The sequence below is a fragment of the Paroedura picta genome, chromosome 15 (assembly GCF_049243985.1).
Source record: "Paroedura picta isolate Pp20150507F chromosome 15, Ppicta_v3.0, whole genome shotgun sequence".
Classification (NCBI taxonomy): Eukaryota; Metazoa; Chordata; class Lepidosauria; order Squamata; family Gekkonidae; genus Paroedura; species Paroedura picta.
In genome coordinates, this window is record NC_135383.1 from 10,287,211 (window position 1) to 10,306,922 (window position 19,712).

The following is a 19,712-nucleotide window of genomic DNA, read 5'->3' on the forward strand; positions in this document are numbered from 1 at the left end:
TAGGGAGGAAGAGTAATAAACTTCAGGTTACCAATGAATGCCTGTAAAACAGCCTCAAAGTGAAGCCTGAACTTATGTTTGGAGTCACTGAGGGCTTTGACTCTGTAGTATAGTCTAGCATACTTCTCCAGACACCTTGTGGAGTATTGTTCTTAAGAACATTGAAAACCAAAAAGATGTTGCTGTGCAGGTACTGTGTTGTTTTTAGATGGGAAGTTGTGTCCAACACATTGCGACCCCATGGACAATGATCCTGTCCTCTACCATTCCCCGGAGTCCATTTAAATTTGCACCGAGTGCTTCAGTGACTCCATCCAGCCACCTCATTCTCTGTCGTCCCCTTCTTCTTTTGCCCTCAGTCACTCCCAGCATTAGGCTCTTCTCCAGGGAGTCCTCCCGTCTCATGAGGTGGCCAAAGAATTTGAGTTTCATCTTCAGGATCTGGCCTTCTAAGGAGCAGTCAGGGCTGATCTCCTCTAGGACTGACCAGGCTGTGCAAGTACTGTGAGACCAACTCAAAACTGCCAGTGCTACCAGAGAAACAAAAGCATGGCACGCTTCTGCATAGACGCTTCCTTGTTTATTTAGAACCGTTTCATCTTTCGCTTGTCACAAATAGTGCCCAACGTGCTTCTTAACATTTAAGTGAAACAATAGTCATAAATCAGTCATTGAAATAAAGCCGAGCTACTGAAACTCAAAGAGCCATGAGCATAGAAACATAACCGGAAGCCTTAAAATATTCAGATGACTGTATAAAAGATCACAATAGAGACAGCAGCATAATTTTAATGAGCAAGCTTCACGGAGAAGATCAAGTGGAAATGTATAGGAAGCTCAGGAGAATAAAATCACTAAAGGGATAGAAATATTAAAATAAAATCATGTGGTGAAGCAACAAACCAAAGCCCTAGGAGAATTGTCTTTGTTTGGCACCTACAGCCTCCCCAAGGTCCTGGATGAGATTTTGTCAGCAGTATTTCAAGGGGCAGGTTTTTGTTCCCTGTAATGCTTTGTCAAAATTTTCCTGTTTTGCTTTGCTGCACGCAAGTGTGCATTTCAGGCTAGACACACCGAAATGGAGAGCGCAGATGAAAGGCTATGCATAGGACTGGAGTGTTGCTACTAAGGCTAAGAAGAGATAGTTGAGACTCTCTGATCCAGTAGCACTTGATCCCGCAAGGTTTCTTTCATAAAACTGACTTCTGTGCTTTCTCAGATTCTCTTGTGTTGCTTCCCAACAACTCTTTTGTTTTTAAAAGACCTCTCAGGTTTGTTTTTTTCCGGTTCTAACTAGGGAGTGTTTTGTGAAAGGAATGTGAAGCAGTGATTGTAATTGGCTCCCTCCTTTGGCCTCTATCCTCCCTGTTTATTTGCAAAAAATGTTTTTCAGAGGAAGTGTGTTCCGTTAACATGTTCCGCTACTGGAAAAGGATCACTTTCTGCAGTCAAGATCTGAGCATGGAGGACCCACTCCACCTGTGGATAAATGAAACTGAGAGGGGAAGTTTCTGTTGTGCCCTGTGTGAGCACACATGCACACGCTCCCTTTGCTCCGTCTGAAGTTCTTGCTATGCTGGGGCTGACTTTGAACTCTGGATGCGTGGATCTGCTTGGCAAAGACGTGCTTTTCCATTGTCTCTTCTTAGACTGCTCCCGAGAGAAGGAGGCAGTCAAGAGTGAAATTGGCCTGCTGAAAGAGGTTCACTAATGACAAACATGGATATAGAAGGTCAAAACCCTTGCAATCTGGCAGCTTTCCAAATATCTGTTCATGACCGGGGAGGAACCTGGAAGCCTGGGTAGGGCCCTGCTTGTTCAAATCCACAGAGCACTTATCTTCTGTTCATATTGACAGGAATGTCTAGCTCACTACTTCTTTCAAAATCAACAAGGTGCATTCTTTGCTTGGGAAAGTCATGTTGTGTCTCTTCTTCTCCCTGCTCCCATAACATTTTTGCTGGTTCTGTTGGGGGGGGGGCACGGATTGGAGCTAGGCTCTTTCAGTTTTGAAAGCCAGATGCCTCAAGCCATCTTGGAACACTTGAACTGTGCTCAGGTTTCACTTCTGAAGGGTTTCCAGTCTACCCTAGCTCCTTCCACTGGGGAAATTGCCTCAAAGAGGCAAAAGCCATTTTGAGCGGATAAATTACTGGTAAATGCTGCTTTAGGTGGAATTAGGGTAAAGCAAATAGCTGGTCGATGTGCATCAGATACTGGCCTTGGAGAGTTATGTGAATGAAAGAGTTTCTGGAGACTTGCTGGAGTCTGAATCCGGGCTGGAAATTGATTACAGACCATTAAAGTTGGCAATACATATATAAGGATCTCTGGCATATGCAAACAGTGCAACAATTGAGGGCTAATCCTTTAAACCTCTTTTTAAAAATGAAAAGCAGTTCCTCCTGAAGGCCAAGAAGCCAGCTTCCTAGCTAAAGATTTTCAGAGACGGGCTGCTTCTAAAAAGGCCCTTCTCTGTACCTCCGTAGAACTATCTCACTGCAAAGAGGGAATCTATAGGGTCCCTCCTCTAGTTCCTTATAGATGGGAGGACTCATTTGGGGAAGGGTGCTCCCAGGAGTCAAAATCTTGAATTGGGTTCAGAAGCTGGCAAGCAACCAGTTCTATTTAAGAAAGGCCTGCTGAATATTGTTCCCACCACTTTATTCCCATTGGTGAATTGACAACAGTGTTCTACATTTACCGAATTGCTGGAGCAGTCCAGGAGATTACAGGAGCATAGAGAATTGCTGCTAGATCCCTGCTTTCTTGGAAAGGATCTGAATGGAGCGAAGCTAATGAAATGTACTCCATGCACAGCCTGGGGGTGGGGGACAGGGACGGAAGGGATTCCTAGATTACAAACCTTTTACTGCTGGGGAAACATGATTTCATCGCAGCAAAAGAAGCACTTAGTCTTGAGAGTTGATTTCCATTATTAACTGGACTCAGGACCACACTTAAAACTCTTGTGCTTCTTTATAGAAACCATGTGTCTGACTGGTCTGGTTTTAAAGGACTGCTTGAAACATCCACTTAATTAACTTGAATTAATCCCATTAATCAGGGAACTCCACCCTGAAATGTGTGGGTAAGCTGATGAGAGAATCACTTATAGGAGAAAGAGGAAGCCCCAAGGGTTCCTTATGGCTCTGGGTGCCCCATTAATAAAATGAATAATTTTCTGGAGGCTGAGGAAGGAGCCTTTCCCCCAATTTTAGAGCTGGGAGCTCTTTGCCTCTCTGGTACATGCAGAGTAAAAAAAAGCAAGTTCTTGCTCATTTACTGTCTTTGGAGAGCTGGTTCTCTGAATTGGCTTAAAATGGAAACTCTTCCAAGGCTAGAACTACATTGCTTATTTCCTGGATGTGCTGTGCCCATGTGTTTTTACAGACTACTCTAAGGTGTTGCCTAGGTTTGCAGATGATTAAACTGGTCCCTGTGGCTGTTTCTTTAATATTAGCATGGTCTGCAGGCAATATTCAGATAGTTGTATATAACTTCACGCCATGAAAAGCTTCAGATGCCGCTTTCTGTGCATTAAGCCTCTATTAAAGGAACAGGACACCTGCCTCCATCTTCATTCTGTTCACTTCCTGGAGGCAGCTGAGTTCCCTTTCCAAGCCAATACAGTCTGTGGCCTCAAAAGCTGCATTTCAGGGGACGGTGTGAGGAATTGACACTATTGAATATTTCCTGAATAATTCATTTGCTCTAATCCTATTAAGGAGAGTAGAGAAATTGTGCCAAATTGATTTGGGAGGGAGGGCGTGGGGAATTCGTAGGCCTTCCAGGGCTCAGCTGGTGGGGTCATAGAGTCATCCTAGCTGGAGAGAGATGCCAGCTTAATAAACTTGTGTTGTTGGTATAATGCTGAAATGGGGTCTGTGACCAGTTATGTGAGAGCGTAACGTTTCCTCTGAAGAGCACTATGAGAGACGGCCACTGAAGGCTGGCACACCTGATGACGGCGTTCCAAGAGGTTCTCCGTTTCTATGGGTCAGACCCATTTCACAGGGATTTGAGACCCTCTGGAACCCTCTGAATTTCCGAGGGACCTTTGTGGCAAGATGAGCCCCTCCCTCAAATGTGTGCACCTGGTTTTCTGCATCCACCATTCTAGGGGAAGAAATGCCTCTCTGCTGGTGAAATAGGAGTGGTAAAATGCAAGGAGGAGAGGCTGTGTTTGCCTGGGATTTCTTTTCCTTCAGTTCCCAGAGAAATTGCTCAAGTTGCTGCTTCCTCTGCACTGCTTCTGCGCAAAGCTTAGAATTGTGACTGTCTTGACAAGAACGCGCTGGGCGAAAGGAGGTTAAAAATAGCCAGGGATCGATAATTACAGCATGAGATCTCTCTGCCTCTTGTTTCTCCTTTCCTTTAAAAAAAAAAAAGGCAATCGGTAGATTGGACAATGCTATCAAGGGAGACTTCTGCAGTGTTCTCATAGTCCAAGAATAGGTTCTCTACCTGCTCTTGCTGGCAGAGAGGGAAGGGCACTCAACATACTTCATCCTTGATCACGCAGATTGTTTCCAAGGGCTCTTAGCTTTCTCCTTGTTTCGTCCCTGCGCATTTTTGGCAGTTCAGAACCAGAGGCAAATGAACTCTCAGAACCAGAGGCAAACGAAACTCCCTACTGAAGGATGCACTTGAGAGCCAGCCTAGGTGCTGAGATGGTTGAACTAGGACTAGAGAGATCTGGGTTCGAATGTCTTGCTCGGCTGTGAAGTTCACTGCAGGGCCTTGACTCAGTCACGCACGCTCTGCCTTACCTAGCTCACAGTGTGGTTATTGTGAAGATCAAGTAGAGGAGGGGAGAGGCATTCAAGCCTGCCCAAATTCCTTCGAGGGAGGTTGGGATTGAAAATGTATAAATCTGAAAAAGACTACACGTAGTGACAGCAAATCCACAAATCATTGCTAGCTTGTCCTCAGCTGTAACACAGTTGCTTACCAAGAGGAGGTTGCAGAGTGTAGCTGCTGTGCATTTTGGGGCCTGGGGATCCCAAACTGTTGCTCATCTCTGACAGGTCTTCTAGGAAGTCTTGGTCAGAGAGTATGTTGGCCCATCCCTCTTTCCTGCATGTGCACCAGAGGACCGCCGGCAGCCAAATCTCACCGATCCTCAGGATGCTTAATGCAAAAGACCTTCAGTTGGGATGGGGTGAAGGAAGAACAGATGTGCACAGAGAACAACAGCTGTTTGGAAGTGCTGTGTGGGAGCGCTGGCAGCCTTCCACCCTGGAACTGTTCTGCATCTGTTGCTTCTCTTTGTCAGCTCAACCATGGACAAAACTGTGAAAGGGGCAGAGGATACTTCTTTACCATTACAGTTGATCCAGGCCTGCTTGCCCGTCCCGCTGTACCAAGATCACGTGGCAGGAGAAAACAATGAGGCAGCCACAGTAAGTGGGTCAGTGTGATCCTCGCCAGAGAGCCTTCCCTTCGTCTCTTCTGGCCACTGAAATGTGAGGTTGCAGGACACCCTATTCCTTTTACCTTACCTTGTGTCTCCCCTTCCCTTTTATAACCTCATGCACTGATGCCTTCTGGGTAAAAAAACATATTGTCTGACTTTGTTCTTGGTGTAGTGGTTAGGAGTGCGGACTTCTAATCTGGTGAGCCGGGTTCGATTCTGGCTGCCAGCTGGGTGACCTTGGGCTCACCACAGCACTGATGAAGCTGTTCTGACCGAGCAAGGCTCTCTCAGCTTCACCTCCTCACAGGGTGTCTGTTGCAGGGAGAGGAAAGGGATGGCGACTGTAAGCCGCTTTGAGACTCCTTCGGGTAGAGAAAAGCGGCACATAAGAACCAACTCTTCTTCTTCCTCCTCTTCTCTCTCTTGATCGCGAGGACATGCCTCCTCAACCCTGGCATCTTGCAGCTGGCAGAGTGAAATGGGCATAAAGTTTTTGAAAACTGATAGGACTGTATTGCTTTGAGGAAACAAAGGCTGCTTTCAGAAAAGGGATTTTTGGGAGAGGTTGAGGAAGATGCCATCAACTCCACAAATAAACTAAATATTCAGGATCGTTCAACTATTATTGCTGGGACGATTGTTGGACATCCCTGGGGCACCGATCATGATATGACTTGTGGCCCTGATATATGGATGGAGCATAATTCTCTCTATCACACCCCTCCCTCAAGCGGCTTGCAGATCACATACCAACAACTGCCTTAGGTGCTGTCACCAAAGTCTACTGTAAGTGAGCGATGAGCTAGAAATGGCCTGCTTGAAGAATAGGTTAGGACAGGGATAGTCAACCTGTGGTCCTCCAGATGTCCATGGACTGCAATTCCCATGAGCCCCTGCCAGCGAATGCTGGCAGGGACTCATGGGAATTGCAGTCCATGGACATCTGGAGGACCACAGGTTGACTACCCCTGGGTTAGGATATTTTAAGGAGAAGTTGAGGGCCTGCCCTCATCCTATTTGAAAACCATCACAGTCTCTCCAGGCTCTGAAAAGCCTGTTCAGCCACACACATGGCAGCATTGGTAGAACAAGGGTCCGCTCCGCTCTGCCCACTCACCGTGGAATCTCATGCCAGTGCAAAGAGGCGGGAGGTACATGGTTGGCTGCTGTTTCCCACGTAACCCAGGGGGAGTTGAATGGAGAGATGTGAACGGGTTTGTGTGTCAGGGAGCTTCCCTGCCGTGAGCCCGTGCAACCTGAAGGAGCTTCGGACCAGCAGTTTGAGGCAGCTGCTTTAATTTGGGTTCATTTGTGAGAGGGTCTGTCTTCCTATAAACGGAGCAGAGGGACGAGAATGGGAGGGATGGAGAATTCCCCTTGGGAACTGTGACTTGCTTCTTCTCGTTTATGCAAAAATGTAAACATAAATAAATAAATAATGTTTACACCATAGTGTATCTGCTAGTTAATGTATTCATTGTTGCTGCTGCAACTTGAGTGTGTGATCAAGGTGAATCTCAGCCAGGTGAGATTTGCTTGGGGAGGGAACAGTTCTGTCCTATTTTCCCACAAGAGACACAAGACCTTACTGTTTACACTAGACTAGATTTACCTCCTGCTTCCACTTCCCAGCTAACTTCTGAATGGTTTGGAGAAAGTGTCCCAGAATCCTAGAGTCTGCTGTCATATTCTGCTGTCATCAGTGTGTTGCATGGGAACCATGAACAAGAAACGGCAAAATACATGAGAAAAGGAGGATCAGACTCTTCCCGCTCAATTCCTTTACATCCTGGGCACTGGTACAGCTATAGCAGCTGTATAGCAGCTATAGCAGGCCAGCATTCTGTGTGCCTTCCAGCTATTGCCTTGGAAACAGGGAACTTTACAGGGCTGGCACCTGTGAACCCAGACATTTTCCTAGCCCTGTGGCGAGGTGTCTGCTACAGCTGCAAGCTAGTGAGGCTGTTTCTCAGCCCCCTTCGTGTGCTGCAGTCAAGCCATGTGCAAGTTGGCGTTCACTTTGGCAGGTAGCTTGTACAAAATGTCTCCTTAAATGACCTTCCAACACAGCAGCTTGGACAAGGCTGTTCTGATGTGGGCAGAAGGAGGGGAGTATTTTCCAGCTTCTGTTTAGGGAGGAGCTGGCTGTTAGCTTGCTTGGGATTTCATGGCAAGGGAAACTGCATATCCGTGCAAACTCCCATTCAGCCCCGCTTGGCGTGGGCATCCTGGGAGCTTTCTACTCTTGTTCTGTGCTCCTTGCACAATTTGTTCCCTTTTGCTTCTCCGTGTGGCTTCCAGCTATGATTTTTCTTACGATGCCTGTGGCAGGGGGGTGTCGGTGAACACCCCAAGACTTTAATTGTTGGAATAATGAAGCAGATGTTAGCTAACACGCTCTTACATGGAAAAGCTTGGTCCTGTTCCAGAGGTGCCCTTTAATCTACAATAATTGCTTTCGGCTGATGAAGCTATAAAAATTCAGTTCATTCTGCGGGAACAGCCATGTCACGTGTGCATTTCCTTACCTGTGCATTTATGTATGTGTGTCACCCTTGTATAAGAAGACAAACGTTCTGAAATGTCTGGAATGTGTTTCAAATAATGTAGAATAGAATAAACAGAAGAGAGTCATAGAGGTGGAAGAGGCCAGACAGGCCATCTATAAGGAGAAATAAGCACCCTCCTTCTGTTAGTGGGATCTGGCCAGGCCTTGATGGGCTGTTACCCAAGTGGGTGCTTGGACTGGCTTCCTGTCACTCAGGGGAAAGTGCCACATCACCCTTTGTGCAATACGGGCACATTCTTGCCATCGGTTGTTCCTTCCCTTGTGTCAGATGTTGGACTATAAACTATTCTGTGCAGACAAGCCTGTTTTCAGGGCTCTGTCAGCCTCACCCACCTCACAGGGTGTCTGTTGTGTTGAGAGGAAAGGGAAGGCGACTGTAAGCCGCTTTGAGCCTCCTTCGGATAGAAAAAAGTGGCATATAAGAACCAACTCTTCTTCTTCTTCAGTAACATCAGGGCTCTCTCAGCCCCACCTCCCTCACAGGGTTTTTGTTGTGGGGAGAGGAAAGGGAAGGCAATTGTAAGCCGCTTTGAGCCTCCTTCGGGTAGGGAAAAGCGGCATATAAGAGCCAGCTCTTCTTCTTCTCCTCCCTACCGTTATCCGCAGCATCAGTCGGGAAGGCGGTCGCCGGCTGCTTCTAATGGCGGAGAGCGGGCTGCTGCTGCTGCTCCCACCTTGTGCGGTCTGCCTTGTGCATGCAAAGCGCCGCTTGCAAGGAGGGGAGGCGAGGCGAGGCGCGGGTCCCCCCGAAGGCAGGAGACCCCGGGCGCTGTGACGCCCGCCGCGCCCTCCTTTGTGCCTGCCCGTCCCCCGGCGGGAGCATCTGCGCGGGGAGAGCCCTGCCCGCCCCCTCCCCGCCCACCCGCGGCCCTTCCGGGGAGGGGGAAGCGGCGCCGGAGCCTGCCAGCGCCGGCGGCCCTTTGTCATTCCAAGCGCGCATACACACAGAGGCGCGTGGCCGCGCGCGCTCCCGCCCTCTCCCCTCGGCTGGCGCGGCGCCTGGGCGCGGCGGCGGCGGCGGCGGCGGCCTCGGGTCGCCAGCATCGCCGCTGCCTCTCGGCGAGCGCCGGGGTCCGCCTTCCCTTCCCTTCCCGTCGCGGCCCGCCCTCGCCCTCGCCCTGGGCGCACGTCGCGAGGCAATCGGCGGGGCCAGCGCCGGGCATGGGCAGGGGGGCGCCGCCGCGGCAGTAGCCACCGGAGGGAGCCGCCCCGCCGCGCGTCCTGGCCCCGGCAGCCGCCTCTGGCCATGGAGGTGGGCAAGATGGTAAGGATCGGGGAGGGGATGAGATGAGATGGGGGGGGGGGGGGCTGCGCGGGGCCAGGTGGGGCATGGGCGGGGGTGGGGGGCGGAGGCCGGGGCGGTCAACAGGCGTCTGGGCTGCCCTGCCTTCCGAGCGGCGTGTTGGTCGGGAGGAGCGACGGGGAGCACGGGGTGGGTGGGTGGGGGGGGGGGTTGGTTGGTGGGGCTCCTTTGTTTCGCGAGGAAAGCCCCGGCGGCGATCTTTCCAGACGAGCCCGTGGAAGATGGCAGTCGCCGCCCCCCGCCTGCCGTCGATCCCCGGTGGGAAGCGTGGCCGCCGGCGCGGGGCTTGTCGCTGCGGCGGCCGGGCGGCCGAACTCGCCCGCCCTCCCCTCCGTCCGTCCGTCTGTCCGTCCGGGGTTGGCACGTCGCCCCCTCCGCCCCCTTCTGGATTCCGCGGGGGGATGCCAAAGGACTAGAAACTGCCTGCATGCCCAGGGCTGAATTCAGACACACACACACACACCGGCTCCTGCAGGCGTGCAGGGCATGACCTTCCTCCTGGTGGGCTTTCTGTGCCCCCTGGGAAGGGATCCAGGTTGCCCTCCAACCGGGGTCTCCCTTTCAAAGCAGGCTTCCTTTGTGTAGCTTTGCCCCTGGAGGGGGTGTGTTTTTGTGGGAGGGGGAGTGTCCTGCACTTTCCACCCCTTCACCCCCCCTCCCAAGGTGCAAAGGGTCTTTCTTGCCCAGGCATGGGCCAGGGTGCTGCAGGTGCCCAAGAGCAGCAGGTGGGGAGGGGAGGAGCCCAGTGCCTGCTTGCACTGGGGCTGCTCTGATGTCAGAGGGGCAAGGGCTGAGGAACCCCCCCCCCCTCTTGCAGCCCCAGAGCGCATTTGGGGAAGAAGGTAACCTTTGCAGGGAACTGGGGAGGGGGGCATGGAGGGCCCGGCTGAGCCTTGTATTGGGGGGAGAGCAATAAGTTCTTAATTGGCTGCCGATGACATCACGCCGTGTGGGTAATTAAGCCCCAATCGATGCTTTTAGGGAAAAGGGGGCTGATGGTCCCAGGAGGGCACCTGGCCTGGAGCTTAATGGAAGCCAGGGCTCTCAGTAGGCGCTCTTCAGGGTGTTTGTCCTGACAGAACGATGGGGCTGAGCTAAAGGAGGCAGAGCAGATGAGAGGAGAGGTGAATCCAACACCTCCTCCCATGGAAAAGGAAGCCATGTGTGAGTTCCGGAGCCCGGGCAAGCGTAGGCACAGGCCCCAAAATGCCTGTGATCTCATTGCTCAACTTCAGTGGCTGAAAATTGCCTGTACGGAGAGGTCTTGGCACCATTTAGGGAAGATGCTGAAGGGAGCAGCGGGTGGCACATGGGGGGGGGTTGATGTCAAGAGGGCATTGTTGTCCCATCCTGCCTGGATCCAAGGAGCAGCATCAAGAGGGCATCTTTCTGCTGAACTGAGAGAATAATCGGGCACTGAGGACTTCTTGGGTCAACACAAGTGGCTCAAAGGCCACGGGGGACAGAAGCTAAGATTGTGCAGCTAGCATCTCACTCCTGCCCAGAGTCAAGCACCTGCAAACTAATGAACCTGTGGCAATGGCAGGTGTGCACGGGGTGCAGTGAAGCTGCAAAAGTCTGACTGCTCATAGCCCTCCTCTTGTACCTGAGCAGGTGTCCATAAGGGCCATGGTGATGTTCTTCAGGACGATGGTGGTGAAGCTTCGGACACCAGATCTGTGCAGTTTCTAGCCAGTTTGGCTCCTGTCGTTTAGGCCAGGGGTAGTCAACCTGTGGTCCTCCAGATGTCCATGGACTACAATTCCCATGAGCCCCTGCCAGCGTTTGCTGGCAGGGGCTCATGGGAATTGTAGTCCATGGACATCTGGAGGACCACAGGTTGACTACCCCTGGTTTAGGCGGCAATCTTAGGAAAGAGGTGTTAAGAACCCTCGTGAACCAGTGATGGGGTTTTCGTGCATTTGGCTGTTGGGGTGTTTGCTCTCCCCAGGTTTGAAAAAGGTCTCTTGCCTGGCTGCCTATGGGAAGTGACACTCTCCTCCAAAGGGCCAAGCAGAGAAGGTCCCCTCTGCCTTCTTCTTTATGATAGAAAAGCCCCCCACTGCTTTCACTCCCAGAAGCATCACCGTTGTCAGAATCTCTCTCCTGCCATGTCTTCCCTGTGAGCTTGTGGTACTTCTTAGAGCTTGCTCGAAATCTGCTTGGGGGAGTGGAGAGCTGTGATGTGCTTGGGGAGAAAAGGGCTGCGGAGGACAGTAGTGGAATTTTCGGGAGAGGGGGGACAGTCTCTGTGTCTCTCGGACATCCCAAGTGACCTGGCACTGACGTGTGAGATCCCCCCAGGCGTTGCTTGGTTTCTTTCAGAGGAACTCTTGATTCAGTGGCTGAGCAACGGCGACCAGCGGGAAGTTGTGTAATTCAGACATGACGGTGGGTGAGCTAAGCTGGGTGTGGAACTGTCCTATGTGCATAAAAGGGCATATCTCGGTTGTTCCCTGAGCACCCCCTTGCCTCTCTGCACCTCTTGCGGGGATCGCAGTGTCGCTTGGGTGCCTTGGGAGATGTTGCTGAGCTGCTGCTGGCTTGTTTGCTTTCTTCCCTTAGAGAATCCAGGGCATTTGATCTGGCAGCTGCTGTCTCCCTTCTCGGCTGGGTGGGGCTGAGCCAGGTGGCCTGGAAGGACTGTGTGTGTGTGTGTATGTGGAGGGGGGGTGTTTTCAAGGAGGAAGAGTAACTTTAAAGAGGTTTTGGGATCTGTGTCTTCACTTTCAGCAAAACAGAGAAATCATTACGCTTCTAATGCAGCCAGACGCTGGCTTTTACTTTGTAAGTAAAATGGAGAGCAGAATAAGATGTTGTTGTTGCTGCTGTTTTAAAAAAGGAGGCCGCACAAAGTTTTTAGTCTCCTATTCTTTTTTCCTTTAGCTCTGGGGATGACACCCAAGGCAGGAACGCTGGCGCACCTCGTCCTCCACATAGAAGTCTAAATTTTGCCTTGTCCAAAAACTCCATCATTCCCTGCACCTTTCATTCACCCTCTGGTCCTCAAAATAAATAAATTATGATTGTTAATTTTAGGGACAGGAGGGCCATTATCGAAAATCTAGGTGGCCTTGAGGCCGAAGATGAGGCACTCTGGCACTCCATCCCCTGAGGTGCTCCATGCTCTGGACGAACTGATGTGCAGTGGGCTTCTTGCTACAGGAAAAGCTTGCAGTAGCTGTTGTGGGACTGGGACGCATTTAAGGATGTTGGACTCTTATGCTCCTCACTCACTCACTCAGGTGTCCCTGTGGCCATTGACTTAGGAAGTCTACAGTAGCTCAGGACCATTGCTCCGGACCAGCATTATGCAGGAGGGGAGCCTTTGGGGAGTGGACCTGTTCCATGTGCATGTACACCAACGGTCAGTGTCCATTTGCCTGGCTCAGTCCAGAAATCTATTGTTCTCTTCTTCTCTGGCTGACCTCCACTCTTGTGGCCCTTTAAGTGATGTTCGTGGAGATGCATTCTGTGTGATCCTCATCTGTGTTCAATTTGATTGTGATTTTAAAATAATGATCGCTCTACGGGTCCCTCAGGAAAGGGAGGTCTCCCTTGGAAATGTTCCGGGTGTCGAAGGAGCAAGATAAAGAAGCTTATTTTGATGAGCTTCTGCAGTCAGACTTCGGTTAGACTAAACACTTTCAAGGTTGTTAACACATTAGCCCTGTGCATCTGTTTGCTAGATCCTTTCATTGTGTGTGTGTCGTCTGTCCCCCCCCCCCATCCCACCCCAGACAAGAACTGAAGGCTTAAGCTGCAGCCAGAAACACCCAGGTCGGATGTCTGGACCGTCTTTTTGGCTGAAAGGGCCGCCAAGCACTTAAACTGCGTGCCAAGGGGGTAGAAGGACCTTCATCAATGGAGGATCTTGGAAGAATAAGAAGAGAAGCCTTGGGTTGGTGGCTGCTTCTGCAGTAGGGAACTGCTCTTCCATCTCAGAGGCATGCAGTTGTTTGTATAAGCTCAGCCATCAAAGAAGCTTTCCCTCCCTCTTTGTAGCCCAAGGGGTTTAGCCAGTCTGTCTGTCTCAGCACTTCCTCTGGAACTAAAGCTGCTCGAGCAGCCAGGAATCGAGGAATCCCTTCAGCCAGGAGCAACTGCTGTCCTCCCCCTGCTGCCCTTGAGAGGAATCCTGGGGGTGTGGCCCCTGCTTTGTGGTTGTGGTTGAAGCACACCTGCTCACAAAGGGGTCAACAGCAAGGGCCTGGTGCACTCGAGACAAGTCTTGAGACAGGGATCTGAACTAGGAGTGGGGGCATCTGCATTCTCAGGTGGCTTTTTAATGCAAACCTCATCGTTAATAGACCTCCTGTTATCCTGGGTCCATTCTGCACACATAGGATAATGCACTTGCAATGTGCTTTGGCAGCTGGATTTTCCTGTGCATTATCTACTGTGTGCAGAATAGGTCCTTGGTGGGGTGTGTGATCTTGGCCTTGAACTGCAGGTCTTCACCTGATCTGTGAATCCCAAATGCCCTCTGCAGGAATGCTGAGTCCGGAACTGGCCATTCCCAGCTACGGCCAGAACGACGCCTCTTGGACTGCTGTAGCTGCTGGGCCTTCGGCGTTTGCCTATGGCCAGCAATGCATGTTCTCTTCTTGCTGCCCCCAACTCCACTTTCTTCTCAGGTTTGTCCAGCAATGAGGCAGCCATAGATATGATCATGCTGTTTCCCCACCATATTCTCCATGGTGACACAAACTCTAGGGTTTCTTGAAGCCTGAAGAATGTTTCGGGGGTTTCTTAATGGTAACAAAGTAGAGAAAGACTGCCTTAGACCATTTTTGTCTGCATTTCCCCCCAGTTCTGTAATCTCATTTCACTGCACTGTTCGTTGGATGTCTCTGCAATGTAACTGAACTGTTTTTCGTCGTCTGTAATCCGCCTCGAGCCTCAGTGAGAAAGGCGGGCTATAATAGTAATTCAGAAATATTCTACGACTCAAACACTGGCTGCTACGAGGCCTTTATTAGGAAGCGGAACACACCAGCCTTCGCAATAATTAATAAATACACCTAAGAGCACCCCGCAGAATCGTTTTAGTACATGGTCATAAATCTGCGTCCACTTGGATTCCCTGGCAACAAAGCGGTTCTATCATTTCCCTTTCTGCAAAGCATCTCCAAGAGGCTCTTTAGTCCTATCCAGTCTTTTCCTGCCGTTCCTTTCACAAGCTGGTTATTTTAGCATCCACCTACCCCTCCGGCATGCCTAAAATATTTCATTCGCTTTTTTTTTTAAGAGCCATATTTGGTCCTCTACTGAGCAACGTTTGGCTCTTGAGCTGTAGGTTTTTAGGCCCTTGCTTTAGAGTCTCAGGGACTCTTCTTTCTGGTTTTGAATTGTCCAGAACTGAGCGTTTTGCCAGCCTGCCTTGCGTCCTTCTCCCTCGTTTTGCCGTGGCTGCCTGGGGTGCGTGGGAGAGGGCTGTGCATGTGTGCGATGGAGCTGGCGGTTTCCTCGGTGTGTCGCGACCGATAATTGCCTCTCCGGAACCGGACTCCGGACAGAGTTGCCGAAGCAGGAAGCGCTGGACAATGCCCCTCTTTCAGCTGCACACTGACCGCTTCCATTCCCAGTGGCTCCAGGAAAACCCTCCATTCAGCAAACGGGGAGTGCTCCCGATAAACCTTCCCCAAAAGAGCAGGGCGGCGGCTCTTGAACGTGAGCAGGAGGGAGGGAGCCGGGCTCCAGAATTCGGTCCCGTGCGGCCTGCCACCTCCCCCGCTGCTTCAGCAGAGAAGCTTCATTCAGGGCTTGCAGCTGGGCCTTTGGGGGGGGGCAGGCTTTTCAAAGCGCTCCCACTGGCTGTCAGCACAGTTGGACGGTGCGACTTCCGCTTCCTCCCTCTTCCCCAGATGATAATGCTCCTTTGTGGGGACGGCAAAGGGAATTCTCACGCGGCATTTGAAGCATCGGTGTCTCGCGGCAAGGCAAAGGGACCTCTGTGGGTTGGGGGGGAATGGCCAAAGTGATAACATCGTTCAAGTGCAAATCAAATGCTCCTGCTGGGAGGGCTGGAAAAAGCCCATCTGGCTTGCCAGCAGGCAGGATCCTGCTTTGGGGGCCAGCATTGCAACAGGTTCCTGACATCTCGGGGGATCCTGGCCTTCTAGCAGTGCTGGCAAACTGCTGCTGGTTTATGATGACCTTGTGGGGTTTTCAAGGCAGGAGATAAATAGAGATTTGCCGTTGCTGGCCTCTGTGTGGAACTCTGGCCTTCCTTGGTGGTTGCCCATTCGAGAATGAACTGGGATGGATTCTGCTTAGCTTCTGAGGTCTGATGAGGTTGGGCTAGGCTGGGCCATCCTGGTCAGGGAATTTTCTAGCCATGCCCCCCAGCCTGTCAGTGAAGATCTGCCTCTCAAGTCCTGCTCGCTGTGCCCCCACCTTCAGAGGTGAGACGGGTGGTAACAAGAGACAGAGCATTTTCGGTGGCGGCACCTCGCCTTTGGGACCCCTTGCCCTTGAGGTTCATCAGGTGCCCGTTTTACTTTCTTTGATGACCCTTTAATCCTAATTGGGAGTTTTAAATCTGACCAGCTTTTTAATGCCCTGCTTCTGTTTTATGGATTGTTCTTACGTTGCTTGTGTCCAACAGCTAAGTTTTTAATTATTGTGGTGATTGTAACTGTAAGCTGCCTGGAGAGGTGACACAGAGGTAGTCAAACTGCGGCCCTCCAGATGTCCATGGACTACAATTCCCATGAGCGAATGCTGGCAGGGGCTCATGGGAATTGTAGTCCGTGGACATCTGGAGGAATACAGGTTGACTACCCCTGGAAATAATTTGAAGAACTCCCTGTCCCAGGAAGTGTGACTGGCTCCATATCTGCAGAAGCATGTCTGTTGCAGGAAGCCTTGGCCTGAAATCTGAAGATTAATGAGGTTTCAACCAGGGTTGCCAACTCTGGGTTTGGAAACACCTGGAGATTTTGAGGGTGAAGCTGGAGAGGGGGCCATGGGGAGGGGAGGGACCTTGGCAGCATATAATGCAGCCTTTTTCAGCCTTTTGACCGTGAAGGTATCACAGAAATGTTTTTCAAGCTTTGGGGTACCAGGAAGTGACATCACCTGGCCACGCCTCCCCGCCACTGTCCCACAGAAGTGAGAAGATCCTCAGCTGGCAAAAGTTTAAATGACTGGGGCCCCTCCCCTTTCCACCCCCTCCAGGCCCATCACTGGCCAATTTGGGTGGGGGCGGGTCAACCTGCCCAAATAAGGTTAGAGATATACACAAACTTCATGTGTAATTCCAGCTCTCCCACACTCACCTGGAGATTGGCATCCATAGCTTTCAGCATGCTTTTTTTTTAAAAAAATGATTTTTCTTTTAAATCATGCCTACTTATTTTAAGCGTCTCAGTCGCCGTACTGCTTGCCACGGATGTGGGTAAACGGGATGGTGACGGAATGCAATAAATCAATGATACGTACTGCAAGGCAAAGCATAAAAAGTTTCGGGTAAGAGAAGGTTCCCCCTCCCCCCCACATGCAGCCAGCTGGGTGACCTTGGGCTTGCCACGGTGCTGATAAAACTGTTCTGACCAGGCAGTGATATCAGCACTCTCTCAGCCTCACCCACCCCACAGGGTGTCTGTTGTGGGGAGAGGAAAGGGAAGGCAACTGTAAGCCGCTTTGAGCCTCCTTCGGGTAGGGAAAAGCGGCATATAAGAACCAACTCTTCTTCTCCTTCTTCTCCCTTTAAAATGAGACCAGCCGTTCCAGACACAGCAAGAATGCAAACATGCGTTTCCTTTAGGATGGCTGCACATGGCGCCTGGCAGCAGATCGTGCTGAGTCATTCCCTTGGGGAGGATGAACAGTACTGTTGGCAAAATGTGCGGACTTTTCTATACACGGAGCACAGAAATCCATGGGCATGAAAGTTGCCCCTTCGGACCACTCTAGCAGCTCCGTCCGCCTTATTAGAAAACGCTCCGCTTTGCATGCCCCTCCTGCTCCGTTGAATGAAAGCCCAAAGAAGAGCCAGTGCTTGGAGCGCCCTATGGCCTTTCAGCCACCACCTGCCGTTCGTGGGACGGCTGCAGCTGCTGCGTGGCATTGTGTTGCGTCCGTTTGTAAGACACGAGGTGGCTGGGCTAGGCTCAGACCCATCGTCTTCTGATGCAGGCCAGGCAGCGAGGGAGCGGTGGGAACAAACAGTATCCCGGATCCTTTGCAGGGAAGAAAACTGAGGATATCTCAGTGAGCTAAGAAACCAAACTGGATTTGTTAGGGCAAGTACATAGAGCAGGAGTGGCCAAGTGGTTCTCCAGATGTCCAGGGACTACAATTCCCATGAGACATTGCGAGCACTGGGCATTGTAGTCCATGGACATCAGGAGAGCCACCGTTTGGCCACCCTTGACAGAGTGAAGCAGCATCTCTCTACAGACCTCCGTGGAATTCAAGAGCAGAGCAACCTCTAAACAGGGTGTGCCCTTCCCAGTCTGCAGAAAGCGGAGCCAGGAAATTTGTGGTTGGCCGTTACGTTGTACTGCCAGTTCTCTGACACCTGACTCCCGCCCCCACTGCCCAAAGGCAGGCGAGTGGTACATCACCAAACATTTGCTAGGGCATGGTTGGTGGGGCTCCTGCCCTTCCAAACAAACACAGAAACTTCCATGCCCCACTGCTTGAATTGTGTGAAGAAGGATATGAGCGATGGGGAGACAGTAAAGTGGACACTGAGACGCCCTGGCTGGAGGGGATGCTTGGAGGACAGGCACCTACCCTGCCTGCAGGCACAGATCCCGGATTCTCCTGGGCCTATTCTGCACACAATAAATAATGCACTTTCGAAGAGCATTTTCCTGTTCTGCACAGGGAAATCCAGCTGCCAAAGCACACTGAAAGTGCATTACCCTTTGTGTGCGGAATGGGCCCAGGAGAATCCAGAAGCCCGTGCTTGCCTTTTCCTTCAGGGGGCCTGCTGAGCCAGCCTCCATCCACACTATGCTACTTCCTGGGAAGACTAGCCTGGCTTGACCTTCCTCAGCTCTAAGCCAGCCTCCCTGGGAGTCTCCTCTGATAGCTTCACCACTGTGTTGGGCGAACAGCTCTTGGCAGCAGCCGCCGAACGCAGCAGCTGCCAGATCCTTCCCTGAAATGGATCCCGGAATTGGCAGAGTGCAGCGGACATGGGAGGCTAGTGCCAGCCATTGGCAGGTGCTCTGGGGGCGGTGGGGGTGGCAGCAGCGTGTCCGTTGGCCTCTGGCCCCCTGCCTTTCCTGCTCGGGCTTCCCTTCCTTTCTCTGAGGTCCCAACCCCCTTTCTTTTCTCTTTTTTTCTTCCAGACCGTCAGCATCAACAAGGCCATTAATGCTCAGGAAGTCGCCGTCAAGGAGAAACACGCCAGAAATATCCTCTCTAATCAGCAGTCTTGAAGGAGAGAGGCAGAGGTGGAAACTGCCAGGAAGTTGAGCCGTTGTGCCAAAACCTTGGCCAAGTGGAGCTGAGCTACCTGGGTTCGGGGCAGGGGGACAAGTGCTCTCAAGCCGGTCGTTCTGGGTCTCCAGGCTGCTGGAAGACTTTCCCTCTGAATCCTAAATATGCGTTGATAGGGATTCTGTCACCGTTGTTGGGCAGGATGTGGCTCTCTGCACGTGCTCTGAAGCACCTTCTTTGAAGCCTAATGAATTGGGGCTTAGGAGATAGCAAGGGGTTCTTTGGGCCAAGATGGCCCTCTAGCTATGGCCTGTCCCTCCACTTTGTTTATTCATTTGTCATCCTGCCCTCGAGGGATCCCAGGGCTCCTTTCCTTTGGCATATCAGACTTTTCCTTAGCCACCTTCTCACCATGTATCTTGGGGACGCACCACGAGAAAGGAGCCCACACCTTCTGGTCTGTTGTGAACCGCTTGCCTCTCTCCAGCAACGCTGTCCTCTGTTGGAAATTCTGCCACGTCTTCCACAAGCTCCTCCGGGACGGACACCCAAACGTAAGGCTGCCCCCCTCTCTTTCCCCTTCCCCAGCCCCTGCAGTCGAGGTGGGATCCAACCATGGTTCACACTAATCACTTTACCCTGGACAAGTTGTACCATGAGACCACCATTTAGCTTCTTGAAGTGAGAGCATGCAGGAGACCATGGTATTACGTGACCATTACTTTGTAAACAAAGAAGCGAGATGGGCAGGCAGACAACCTGAAACCATAGTCTGTAGCACTTAACAGTGTCTAACAAGGGTGTGCAAATCCACATCCAATCTGAAGCCATCATTTAGGCATGTCACCCCGACCCTGGCTAGGGAAAACCAACCATGGCTAAGTTTTATGGCCACACAGGTAAAACCGGGACTTCTTTGCAATGATATTACTGGGCGGCTGATTTTTGACACCGGCAGGTCCTCTGCCTATAATGTTGTTTTGATTAGCCTACTTGTTAATCAGCGCTTTTGATCCTTATTT

The 19,712-nt window shown here is 51.3% G+C and overlaps 1 protein-coding gene across 2 annotated transcripts in view; it reads left to right on the forward strand.

Moving 5' to 3' along the window:
* Positions 1-19,712, forward strand: part of HIP1 (huntingtin interacting protein 1) — a 46,852-nt gene that overhangs the window by 5,525 nt on the left and 21,615 nt on the right. The window contains exons 1-3 of one of the 2 annotated variants that reach the window (XM_077311795.1): positions 9,002-9,252; positions 18,600-18,663; positions 19,102-19,244. In XM_077311795.1, coding sequence (XP_077167910.1) covers positions 9,235-9,252; positions 18,600-18,663; positions 19,102-19,244 — 225 coding nt within the window. In that variant the 5' untranslated portion in view covers positions 9,002-9,234. Of the gene's footprint in view, positions 1-9,001; positions 9,253-18,599; positions 18,664-19,101; positions 19,245-19,712 lie in introns of those variants that run through there. The other variant, XM_077311794.1, reaches the window with a different exon arrangement.